General features: G+C 43.2%; 1 protein-coding gene across 2 annotated transcripts in view; it reads right to left on the reverse strand.

Moving 5' to 3' along the window:
• The window catches only part of NUP58 (nucleoporin 58), a 50575-nt gene that overhangs the window by 6342 nt on the left and 30321 nt on the right, over positions 1 to 13912 (reverse strand). Inside the window, exon 15 of one of the 2 annotated variants that reach the window (XR_009740002.1) lies at positions 10684 to 10842. Coding sequence is in view for 1 of the 2 variants with exons in the window: in XM_061434942.1 (XP_061290926.1) it covers positions 10760 to 10842 (83 nt within the window). In the remaining variant the exon portion in view is untranslated. Of the gene's footprint in view, positions 1 to 10503; positions 10843 to 13912 lie in introns of those variants that run through there. The other variant, XM_061434942.1, reaches the window with a different exon arrangement.

The raw sequence follows: 13912 nt of genomic DNA on the forward strand, positions 1-13912 counted from the left end.
ATTTTAGATGCTTGTCCTGAGATACGCATAATAATGTTATTCCTAACAGCAAAACCTGAAAAGCAAGCCCAATGACAAAAGAACGGTATTTAAATAATTCAAAATTCTTTTCTAGAAAGTGATTCTCTTTAAAAACAAAAATTTTGAAGACTATTTAATGGTTTGAGAAACCATACTATGTTAAGTGAATGTCAAATGTTAAATGAACAAAGGGAAAATGCCACTGTATATGCTGTGATCTAGTTTTAAATACACATATATAGAGTTTCCCTGGTGACTCAGACATTGAAGGATCTGCCCACAATGCAGTGCCGGAGACTCAGGTTTAATCCCTGGGTCAGGAAGACCCCCTGGAGGAGGAAAAGGCAACCCACTTCAGTATTCTTGCCTGGAGAATCCCATGGACAGAGGAATCTGGCGGGCTACAGTCCATGGGGTAACAAAGAGTCAGACACAAGTGAGCAACTAACACTCACTTTCATTTATTACGTGTGTGTGTGTATACGTATATATACACACATATCCCCATATCTGAAGAGTGAGGTATTAAAATGTTAGCTGTTATTGCCTCTGGGTAGTGGTTTTTATTTCCTTCTTATACTTCTTGGTATATTTTCATTTTTCACAATACAGTAAGAAAAAGTGTCTTCTTGCACAAGGTGTTGCTCAGAGGTGTCGCTTTGCTGGAATTCCACAGAGAAGAACAGTGCAGTGGGTGAAAGTCAGACAGTGACCAGAGCAAGCGCTGGTGACCAGGCTGAGCCTGAGGGCGGTGGGGTGGGGAATGAAGCCCCTCTTGAAGGAAACACAGAATCTGCTGCTGAGTGCTGGGGAATTCAACAGCTAACAGGGCTATCTGGCAACCATGACCAGTGAACAGGCATAAAAGCAGATGAACTGGTTTCATAATATTGATAACAACAGCACTTCTGAGTGCTTCCTCCATGGCAGCAAGAAGCTCAAAGCTTTGCTTGCATATTCTCTTTTCATTTTCAAAACAACACAAAGAGGAAAGCACGTTATTACCTCTGTTGCGTGGATGAGAAGGCTGCTAAGTCGTTTCAGTCGTGTCCGACTCTGTGCGACCCCATAGACAGCAGCCCACCAGGCCCCGCAGTCCCTGGGGTTCTCTAGGCAAGAACACTGGAGTGGGTTGCCATTTCCTCCTCCAATGCATGAAAGTGAAAAGTGAAAGTGAAGTCGCTCAGTCGTGTCCAACTCTTAGCGACCCCATGGACTGCAGCCTACCAGGCTCCTCCGTCCACGGGATTTTCCAGGCAAGAGTACTGGAGTGGGGTGCCATTGCCTTCTCCCAATGCAGGATTAGAGAAGCTGAATAATTTGCCCAAGATCACAAAGGTAGTCAGGACGTGGAGCCAGAAAGCAAGCTCTTTGTTACCTGTGTCGAGGGGTCACACTCATAATTACTGTCCTCTCTTGCAGCTCCAAAGAGGTCTTCCAAAAGAGACAGAAAAAAAAAAGAAATCTAGAAGCTGTAATAGCACAAATAAAAAGCACAGTTTTATATAAACAAAATGAAGGACTTTACTAAAGTTTCTGTATTTTCTTTCACATCTGCTGACCAAAGACCAGCAAAGGTAAATACAGCTTTAGGGGGAGGGATAAATTAGGATCGGGGATTAACAGTTACACAGTCCTGTAAATAAAAGATAAACAACAGGACTTGCTGTAGAGCACAGGGAACTATATTCAATATCTTGTTATCTTGTTATAACCTGTAATGGAAAAAAATCTGAAAAAGAATAGATATATGTATATGTATAACTGAATCTCATTGCTGTACTCTGAAACAAAAGACTGTAAATCAGCTATATTCCAATTTTTTAAAAAAAGGTAACTACAGATTTGAACACATGTACTCATATACATTATGAGTAAAAACTCATATTCTACTAACTCTGAGGTTCATCAACCCTCAGTAGCCAGACATCTGTGACTTGTCATCTTTTACTATCAGCAGTTTGGGGGGAGAGATTAACAACGTCTCAGCCTCCCTCTCCCACAAATATGTGGCCAGGGGAGACACGCTGGCCAATCAGAGTAAGTCTCCCCGGAAACTTGGCTTTACCTCCAGGGGAAAAGGTGATCCAAGTAGGGGGAACTAGAGGGCTTTACAGAGAGACTTTCAGAGAGAAACTTGAGGACAGAGAGACTGTACGGACTTATAAGAAGGATGTGAAGTCTGGGGCTTCCAACAGCCATCTTAGTACCACTGGGAGAGACCATGTGTAGGTAGCAAAGACTGGGACTCATTTTTTTTGGCCACACCTGTGGCTTGTGATGGAGAAGGCAATGGCAACCCACTCCAGTACTCTTGCCTGGAAAATCCCATGGACGGAGGAGCCTGGTAGGCTGCAGTCCATGGGGTTGCGAAGAGTCAGACACGACTGAGTGACTTCACTTTCACTTTTCACTTTCATGCATTGGAGAAGGAAATGGCAACCCACTCCAGTGTTTTTACCTGGAGAATCCCAGGGAAGGCGGAGCCTGGTGGGCTGCCGTCTATGGGGTCGCACAGAGTCGGACATGACTGAAGTGACTTAGCAGCAGCAGCAGCAGTGGCTTGTGAGATCTTAGTTCCTTGACCAAGGATTGAACCTGTGCCCCCTGCAATGGAAGCATGGAGTGCAAACCACTGGGCTGCCAGGAAATTCCCTGAGATTCATTTCTGATAATATTTTGTGACCTGACTGGTCCAGCTTTTTCTGAAACCCAGACCACTCACTGGACTTTATGGCATTGAATACATTCCTTTATTTACTTCAGATAATGTGCAACTCTGGAAGTTCTACATAGGAAGGATTTAGGGAGGAAAAAGCAAGGAAACAGCTTGAAGTGTGGCAAACACTCCTGAAGCCAGAAAGGTTTGTATTGTTGGCAACCAAAATATTACTGATTAATACACATCCCTGCACCATTTCTGAATCTTTCTGTTCTTTGTCATCAGATTTGCCTGGAACCTACTATTATAAAGAATGCTGTGTATAGATGTATGAAAGTGAAATTTGCTCAGTCGTGTCCGACTCTTTGCAACTCCACGCACTATAGCCCACCAGGCTCCTCTGTCCATGGAGTTCTCCAGGCAAGAGTATTAGAATGGGTTGCCATGCCCTCCTCCAGGGGATTTTTCCAACCCAGGGATCAAACCCAGATCTCCCACATTGCAGACAGATTCTTTACCAGTTGAGCCTCCAGGGAAGCCCATGTATAGGTTTTTTTGTCAACATAAAACAAAGCAGCAGCCAAGCTTCTCGAAGTGCCTCAATAGTTTTTTATTTCAAAAATGAAATGTTTATGAGCATCAGCTGCTATATTGACCATGGTGTTCCCATCACAAAACCCGCAAATCCCTAAACCTATACCCTATGTGTGTTTGGACCTTTTTATCTCCATTGTGTGATGCTCCCTGGGAAGTTATTAAGACCTTGGACATAAAGAATGCCCAACCACTACAAATTCCCCACCAGAATCTTACTGCCATTTATATAATTCTCCATAAGTAAGGTAACTTCTTCCTAACTTTAAGGATGACACAGTTCCTCACTTTCTCGATTATTTCCTTTTCTTAGAGGAAGTTTAGGACTCGGTGTCTCAGTAGCCAAGCAGTAGCCTTCTACCTAAGATAAATTTCAAACATCAATAGGAAATTTCAGAGACTTATAAAGGCTTTTAAATATGTGATTTCTACTAAGATCTGATTTCACAATTTAAACTCAGTTACAAGGTCGAGTAAAACAAGTTTCACAGACTCATGTTTACGTCAGCATTTTCTGCTTATCTCAGAATATTCTCCATCACCAGAGGAAGTTAACCTTTCATGTTTAGATGAATTTGAAAGATGCTTGGGGCTGGTGCACTGGAACGACCCAGAGGGATGGTATGGGGAGGGAGGAGGGAGGAGGGAGGAGGGTTCAGGATGGGGAATACATGTATACCTGGGGTGGATTCATTTCGATATTTGGCAAAACTAATACAATTTTGTAAAGTTTAAAAATAAAATAAATTTTTAAAAAAAAGAAAGATAACTAATACATAATTCTTTTTCCCCGTTTCCCTTTCACAATTCTTTCTATGAGTTAGTTGCATTCTACCTTTGGGTGAAAGGTCTGTCATCCCATTTGAGCAATTTTACAGATGTGCCACTGAGGAGATAGTGGAATAAAGAAAAATGGGTTTTTCAGGCAAGCCACTGCGTATCCATTGGCCTTATTTAGATGAGCAGTTAAGTCTCTTTAAACTCTGAAATGCAATGACTACAAACATAATAAAGTCCATTTTGTACAAAGGATCAAGAGCCACATTTGTATTCAACAGCAGTCGACTGTGGTCAGTTCTACATGTCCTTCTGTGACATCCCCTGGACCAGTAGGTGTTAAGCTTCTGCAAAGAAAAGCATCTCTTACTAAACCCAGGAGCTGAGGACCTACACATCCCCCTCCCCCAACCGGTTTCAGTAAGTCCTGGCTAGTAGTCCCAAGGGTATCTACCTTTTTACAAGCATTCTGGGTGGTTCTGATATGCATGGCCTCTGTCCCATTCTGAGAAAACTGCCTTAGATTCAATCTGACCGTCTGTGTTTTACTTAAACAGAGAACAGAGCAGCCCTTCATCTGGATGGTCCATCAGGACGGGCTCTGAGTTCCTGGGTTGCTGACTGTGGTCACAGCCCTGTCCCTAGTGACCTGAGAGTCAGAACTGCTCCGTTTGAGCTCGGACAGAAAAAACCCCAGAGAGTGACCAGAGCGGGTGAGCAAAGGCCCTGAGAAAGGCAGGCACTCAGGTGGGGACACAAGCACGTGTGGTGTGTGATGTAACCTGCATACGCACATGCTCATAGGGATGGGAAGCGTCTTGAAGCTGGGTCTGCTCCAGGTGTGCTGTTTGTTCCCCGAGTGATGGGGGGTCTAGAGTACAGCATGATGCCTGTGATCCAGAGGGCAACCTCTCATCCAGGGAACAGCTTAGCAGAGAGTGGACCTGGACAAAGGCAGAATTATCTGGAAAACAGGTTGGGAAAGGCAGTTGCCCTCCCCTGCCTGGCCGACCAGCCATCACAGCTGGAAAGGCAGTCCTGACTCACTACATCCTCCCCAGCTGTCTCTCAGGAAAACTTAAGAGTTTCCTCTCCCCTCCACCTTGAAGAAAGAGGAGATGCAAAAGAAAGCAGGAGCAACCAGCGAGAAAGGGAGCATGTGGGTGGACATGGTGTGAACTGGCCATGAATGCAGAGCTTGTAGAAACACTGCCAATTTGCTTCCAGTTTGTAATTACGGGCGACTGTTATGATTCTCAGTGTTCACCCAGTTTTTAAAGTGACTTGTTAACTTTGTGAGGGTTATTTTAATTAGAGACAATCAGTAGAGGCACACAACCAGGTATGAACATGACTACAGATATGCCAGCTGATGTACAAACTCTTCAGGGACACTGTGACACATCTATATAGTACCTAGAAAGAAGGTAAATGTCTTTTCACTCCACACATCTCAAAAGAACATGTTTCCACAAAGGATGCTGGAACAATTGGATATCCACATACACAAAGGTGAATTTAAACCCTTACATCTCACCACCTAAAAAAATTAACTCATAATAGATCATAGAGCTGAATATAAAAACTAAAACCATAAAACTTCTAGAAGAAAACAAAGTCTTTGTGACTTTGGATTAAGTAAAGCATTCTTAGACAGGATACCAAAAACATAGTCCATAAAGAGGAAAGAGTTTGACTTCCTTGAGATAAAAAATGTTTGCACTTCAAAAAACACCATTATAAAGGATTTGCAAATCATATATCTGGCAAAGGACTTACACAAAACAGTTCAATAAGACAAATGACCCAAGTTAAAAATATGAAACAGGTTTGAATAGAAGATATACAAAAGCTCAGAATCACATTTTAAAATTCTACACATTGTTAGTCATTAGAGAAATGCAAATTAAAACCCCAATGGCTGAAATAAAAAAAGACAGACAATAACAAGTGTTGGTGAGGATGTGGATAGAAATTAAAATCCTCATATGTTGCTGGTGAGAATGTAAAACAATACAATAATTTTGGAAAACATTTTAGCAGTTTCTTAAAAAGTTAAACATAAACTTACCATATGACCCAGCAATTTTACTCCTAGGAATCTACCAAGAAAAATGAAAACCTCCAATCACACAAAAACCTGTCCACAAGTGTTTCCATTCAGTTCAGTTCAGTCCTCAGTCGTGTCCAACTCTTTGGGACCCCATGGACTGCAGCATTCCAGGCCTTATTGTCCATCACCAACTCCTGGAGTTTACTCAAACTTATGTCCATTGAGTTGGTGATGCCATCCAAACATCTCATCCTCTTGTCCCCTTCTCTTCCCACCTTCAATCTTTCCCAGCATCAGGGTCTTTTCCAATGAGTCAGTTCTTTGTATCAGGTGGCCAAAGAATTGGAGCTTCAGCTTGAGCATCAGTCCTTCCAATGAATATTCAGGACTGGTTTCCTTTAGGATGGACTGGTTGGCTCTCCTCACAGTCCAAGGGACTCTCAAGAGTCTTCTCCAACACCATAGTTCAAAAGCATCAATTCTTCGGTGCTCAGCTTTCTTTATAGTCCAACTTTCACATCCATACGTGACCACTGGAAAAACCATAGCCTTGAGACAAGATGAATGGTGGAGTAGAAGGACGCGCACTCATCTTTTTGTCTCAAGCTTATACTTTTTTCCAAATGACTTGTTTTGGGCAGAGCAGACAGATGCTCCAGCTGAATCCACGTGCCTCTCTCTCCACTTCTATTTGTGGTTGATCACCCTCTCTGCTAGAATGCTTAAATAATTGTGTTCAAAGCACACATTCATTCTCTTGGTAAATATCAACTTTGATCCAACAGTTTCAGCAGCCTGGTGTTTGAGGTCCTAGAGTCTTCTCAGCTTTGCCATGATAACGTTTGTGAGGCTATGTTCCCTGGTCCACGGTATGGCTTTTCTGAGGATTCCCCAATGTTCAACCAGGCCCCTCCTCTGTACAGTCTGTTCTTCATTCCGGGGCTTACTGAAACATATCAGGTCTGGTTGAAATCTACAGATGCTGGTTGCATTCTGTTAATTTGTCTTCATGGCTTACTAATTGTGAGCCACGGTCACAATCAGTTAGTAGGTCACTGCCTTGGAGACCCTCTTACACAGTGTATCAGGGAACTCACTTGGTAATGTTTATGGGTTCATCATAAAAAACAGTGTAGGAACAACAAAGCTCCACCCTCAGGAGACAGAAACAGTGTGCTTTACACAATGTATGTTACACCATTGTGAAAATTCACGAACCTAGATATACCTAGATATGACATGGATAAACCTCAAAATATAATGTTGAGAGAAAATAAGCAATTTGCAGGCTACATACAAGGTAGCATTTTTATAACACTCAAAAACAAGCTAAATGAGACGTTTAGGGAAGTATATGCTCAGTCATGTCCAACTCTGTGCGACCCCATGGCCTGTAGCCCACGAGGCTCCTCTGTCAATGGGATTCTCCAGCAAGAATACTGGAGTGGGTTGCCGTGTCCTCCTCCAGGGGATCTTCCCGACCCAGGGATCAAACCCATGTCTCTTGCATCTCCTGAACTGGCAGGCAGATTCTTTACCACTAGTGCCACCTGGGAAACATGCATGTGTGTTTGAAAATAAGAAGAGTACATCATGCAAAATGCCAGGCTGGATGAATCACAAGCTGGAATCAAGATTGCTGGGAGAAGTATCAATAAACTTTAGATATGCAGATGATACCACCTTAATGGCAAAAAGGGAAGAGAAAAAAGAGACTCTTGATGAAGGTGAAAGAGAGTGAAAAAGCTGGTTTACAACTCAACATTCAAAAAACTAAGAACATGGCGTCCAGTCCCATCACTTCATGGCCAATAGATGGGGAAAAAATCACTGCAAATGGTGACTGCCATGAAATTAAAAGATGCTTGATTCAGAAAAGCTATGACAAACCTAGATAGTGTATTAAAATCAGAGACATCACTTGGCTGACAAAGATCCATATAGTCAAAACTGTGGTTTTTCCAGTAATCATGTATGGGTGAGAGAGCTGGACCATAAAGAAGGCTGAGAACTGAAGAACTGATGCCTTCGAGTTGTGGTGCTGGAGAAGACTCTTGAGAGTCCTTTGGACAGCAAGGAATGCTAAAGGACAGCCAATGCTAAAGGAAATCAATCCTGAATATACATTGAAAGGACTACTGCTGAAGCTGAAGCTCCAATACTTTGGCTACCTGAAGTGAAGAGCCGACTCACTAGAAAAGACCCTGATGCTGGGAAAGACTGACAAAAATGGGGATGACAGAGGATAAGATGGTTGGATGGTACCACTGACTCAATAGACATGAGTTTGAGCAAACTCTGGGAGGTAGTGAAGGACAGGGAAGCCTGTCGTGCGTGCAGTCCATAGAGTCGCAGAGTCCATGCTGTGGTCTGTAGGGTCACAAAGAGGGACACGACTGAGCGACTGAACAACATGCTACCCCAGCACTCCCCACCCACCCCTCAGCCTTCACAATTAAACATGTTACACCCTTGCACATTGACCCCTAATCTCATCACCCACCCTTCCCCAGTTCTTGAATTCTGTGTCTGCAGTGGAGGTCACTTCTCAGCGAAGCCCCTTACAGCCCCAGAACTGGACTCTCTTGTCTTCTCGTTTTGATGGAAACCCACCTCTGTCCCAGGGCGCTGCTTCTGGCAGCCTGCTCTCATATCCCCTACACCTGGCAGGGAGACAGGTATCTGCTGGAGGCTGCTTCTGGGCCAACCTTCCTCGTGCTTTCAAAAAATCCCTGTGCTCCAAAGTTCAGGCCATCAGGCTGCACCACTGGCTACCCTGGGTCATTCCTCCTCTCTCCTTCCTGGAAGACTTTAGCTCCTGACTCCCACTCTCTCCAATGCTACTCCTGGGAGATTCTGGGTGACTCCAGTATCTGTGTACATAGTCCTCACAGCACCCTGGCCTCAGGGTTCCTTAACTTCCCTTCCTCCACAGAGTCTCTGTCAGCACCCACTCCCATAGGCATGCGCTCAGCACTGTCCAGCAGGACTGTGATGATGGAAATGTCATGGATCTATGCAGTGCAGTGTGGTGGCCATTTGTCACTTGCGCCTTTCACACGTGGCTAGCTTGGCTCAAGAACCGCATCTTCACTTTAAGTTAATTTACATTTAAGTAGACACCCAAGGCTAGAGGCTAGTGTGTTGGAAAGCACAGCTATAAACTTGGCCATGATCAAGTAACTGGAAACCTTCCCCAGTCTCCCCCAACACCCTTGGCCTCTGAGTCATCATAAGCATACATCTGTATCCATTTCCCTTCAGTGCTCTACAGACATTTCCATGGTTTCTCAGGAGAAATTCATCATTATTCTAATTATTATTTTCCTATACTAACTTTAATTTTTTCTTTTTTTGCCATGCATGACATGGTATCTTAGTCCCCCAACCAGGGATTGAATCCTGCAGTGGACGCTTAAGAGTCCTAACACTGGACCACCAGCAAAGTCCCCTTTTTTCTCTATTTTGGGTCTCATGGAGTTTGACTGTATCTGGCAGAGTGTCTTTGAATTTGTTTTGCTCGGAGTTCGGTGAACCTTTTGAGTCTGTAAAGGCATGTATTTCATCCAGTTTAGAAAGTGTCTGGCTGTTATTTATTTCAGTGTAGTCTCTGCTCCATCATTTATCTCTTCCCCTTCTGGGAGTCTTTTCACACGGAGGTTGGATTTTTAAACATTATACCACAGGTTCCTAAAACTCTATTCATATTTTTTTCAGTTTTTTTCTGTCTTTCAGATTTAATCACGTTTGATTTTAAAAATTATACATGTGATTATAGATTATATCCACACAATGGAATATTATTCAGCAACAAAAAGGAATAAAGTAGTGATGTCTTCCACAGCATGGATGGCCCCAGGGAACATTGTGCTAAGTGAAAGAAGCTAGTCATGTTTATATGAAATGGCCAGAATAGGCAAATTATGTAGAAACAGAGAGTAGATGAACAGTCCCGAGTACTTGGGGTGGTGGTGATGGTAAGTGACTGTAATGTATATGGGGATTCTCTTTGGGGTGGCAAAAATGTTCAGGTGCAGTAAAGACCCCAGGACTTCCCTGCATCGGAAAGACACCCTGGAGTAGGAAATGGCAACAACCCACTCCAGGATTCTTGCCTGGGAAATTCCATGGACAGAGGAGCCTGGTGGGCTACAGTCCATGGGGTCACTGAGACTGTGACACGACTGAGCAACTGAGCACACACACCCCTGTGTTCTGACATTAGACTGTGATATTGCCCAACTTTGTCCATACACTAAAAACCACTGAAATGCACCCTTCATTCACTTTATGGTATGTAAATTATACCTCCATGAAGCTCTTTTTAAAAAATAGTATGAGTTGTGTAATTAAAGTTACAAACATTTTATTCACTCTACTTGGCCAGTTGCCTTTTGGATCAGCTTTCCCTGTTTCATCTGTGAATTTTCCTCTACTCCTTGCATACACTGCATTAGCAGGCTGCTTGCAATTGCTTTAAACACTCCTAGGATCTGGTATACAATCCATTAGGTTGTCCTTAAATAACAGGGGCGAGCTTTCTTTCCTAAATTCTAAAAATCTTGACCAAACTCACTCTATGACAAATGAGATTCCCAAGATGACAATTGGAAGTTTCTTGCAAAGTAGACATGTGCTGACTCAGTGCCTGCTCAGAACTGGATTTTTCTTCCTAGCTCATTGACTTCTGTCATACTGGGTTTTCGAAATCCAGTTAAAACCTGTGATTTGTTGCCTGAGAGAAAAAGAAAAAATAGTTTAGACTGTACTAGGACACATGTAGATACTACTTATTACATGCTTAGCTTTCATCTTACCTAAGTTAACTCATTTTAGTCTGCACAACCTGGAACATCAGTAGTGCTCACTGTTTTACTAAAGAGACACAAAGATGTTAAACCTCACCAAGGTCGCACACCTACTAAGTGGTGGAGCAAAATTCTACACCAGCAGCATGGTTCCAAAGTCTAGAGAAAGGTTGGCAGTGGGTCACCAAATTAACTAACCTTTCCCCACTGCACTAATTACTTAATTCAGAAGTTATTTATGAAATTTAATTAGATGGTAAGTATTGATGATACAACACCAAACCGAAACAATAGAAGACAGGGTTCCTGTTCTGGGATTACTCAATCTAAAGTGGGAGACAAACAGACCCATCAAGGAAACCATGTAAGGAGGCCTGCACCCTGAGACCCAAAGTCTACGTGGACTGGAGGTGTGTGTTCAGGGTGAGAAAAGACGGCACTTAAAGGCCAACATTTACTCCACACCATGTGGGAGACCTGGGTTCGATCCCTGGGTTGGGAAGATCCTCTGGAGAAGGGACAAAGTCTACCCACTACAGTATTCTGGCCTGGAGAATTCCATGGACTGTATAGTCCATGGGGTCGCAAAGAGTCGTTGAACGTGACTGAGTGACTTTCACTATCACAGAAATGGCTGGTGCACAAGTGGAGTGGTGGAAGGGACATGGTGTCCTAGAAGGGCTGTGGTGTGCAAGGGTGTCCAAGGGGTGGGTTGGGAGTACAGGTCAGGCTGTGAAGCACTCCCATGTCTTCATCACACTCCTTAGACCCCACACATGATTACGCTCCCTCAAGCCCAGAGACCTTTGTTCTCACCTCACATGCCATGATCTAGTCTATTGCAGGTGTGTAACTCCACCGTAAAAATCATCACATGACCTTTAGTGTTATGGAAAGGATGGACATGAAAATCCTGTATCACAGAAAATCCCCAGCTCCAGGACTTAAACAGCCATGTGACCTCATGGAAGCTGCTTAATCTAACCCTGTTCCTTCATCTAGACACGGGAAGATTTCTGCTTTTGAGAGAAATAACGAGGCCATACAAGGTTGAGTATATAAAGTTCTGAGTGCGCTGCCCGTAACAGACTACATACAAGTAAGACACGACTGTGAGTGAGATTCCGATTTGCACTCCCTGGTGCTTCCAGGACACTGGCCCACGTTACGCAGTAATGTTACCGAGTAACACCTTGTGGTGTGTGCTCCAGTAGGCACACTGCAGCCAGGCTCATCCACAGTGAGGCTGCAGCAAGGCTCATAGAAGGTGATGCTGCCTATCTTCTGATAAACTGTTCCAACTCGAATATGTCCCACACAGAAATATCCCCACTGCAAAATTTCTGAAGGCACCATTCAGATTCTCTTGCTGCAAAGACACTACTTAAGATTGTTGATTATTTGCTAAGTTGTGTCTGACTCTTGCAAGCCCCTGGACTGTAGCTCACCAGGCTCCTCTGTCTATGGGGATTCCCAGGCAAGAATACTGGAGTGGACTGCCATCTTCTCCAGTGGATCTTCTTGACCCAGAGATTGGACCCACGTCTCCTGCACTGGCAGATTCTCTCCAACTGAGCCACCTGGGAAGCCCCTATTTGAGATTAGTAGTACATTAACTTGGGCATACTATATTATCACAAAAGAACAGTTAATCTGCATCTGTAATAATGTGAATGACCTTGTACTGACTGTAGGATGAAGACCCTCAATGAGAAATAGAATTAAGAAGCTGTTAGGGGAAACTATCAGGGAGCTAACACACACTGTAAAACCTTGCTGAAAGAAAAGACCTAACAAATGCACATACCAGGCTGTACATAGAAAGACACTGATTCTCCCCAGGTACAGACTTTATTTGTATAAACCTAATAAAAAAATCCCAAAAGTATTTTTCCTAAGAAAAAATTGACCTTGACGAAATAGATACATTCTAAAGGTCCTAGAGCCGTCACCCAACACAAGGCTCTACAGGGGCAGGGGCTGCACCCAGGTGCCTCATGTAGACACAACCCTCATACGACCACACGTCTGTACTGTCCTCACTTGGCAGGTGCCGAAGCTGAGGTCTAAAAGAGAAACTTGCCAGAGACCACACAGGTTCCAGGCAGGGGTCTGAAGCCGAGATGACTCCCAGAAAGTCAGCTAGGAGTCATTTATCTCCAAAGAAAAATGTTAGATTATGTTACCTACGGACATCATTAAGAAAAAAACTCCCAAGTCATCTGGTATAAAATGGACACAGGATATTAACATGCAATTACATTAATAATTGGGAATTATTGATAATTATTAAAATTAATAAATTAATAATTTATTAATAAAAAACATTTATGCTAAAAAGCTCCAGCTCACAGGGACTTAAAAGACTGATGGTTATCTGGGGCTGCAGACAGGAAGTGGGTACTCACAGAGCAGGAGTATCTGTTTATACAGCATTTATGGAAGGCAGTCTGACATTAAAACATACATTCTATGCTTCTTTTAGCAATTCCTCTTCTAGAATCGATCCCAAAGAAGCATTAAACATGAGCACCAACTGTCACGTTTAAGGATATTCACTGCAGCTCTTTCTGTAAAAGTGAAATACTGGGAAGAACAGGGAGCAGCTAGAGCGGATGACCCGGCGTCTGTGCCACGGTCAGTCAGCAAAGAGTCAGTCTCCACGGACTGACGTGCAGAGATGTCCCTGATTCACCATTCAAGGAGAGACAGGCAAGTCATGGAATACACAGACCTTTAAGCCACTTGTTAAAAAAAAAAAAAAAGGATCTAAGAGAATAAAATGTGAGAAAATGAGAGAAGAGAACGAACATCTGTATACAAGTGAAAGGCATTCTTTAAAGGGTCTGAAAGGATACACACCAAACTACAAAGAGTGGACACTGTGCGGAAGAGAGTCAGATTGGGGCCCAGGAGTTGAAGGCAACTTTCACTTTTCACTCAGTATTTTTGTTTATAATTTTAAATGTTTTTATAATTTTGCAAACACAAAAGCGA

Source organism: Bos javanicus, chromosome 12 (genome assembly GCF_032452875.1).
Source record: "Bos javanicus breed banteng chromosome 12, ARS-OSU_banteng_1.0, whole genome shotgun sequence".
NCBI lineage: Eukaryota > Metazoa > Chordata > Mammalia > Artiodactyla > Bovidae > Bos > Bos javanicus.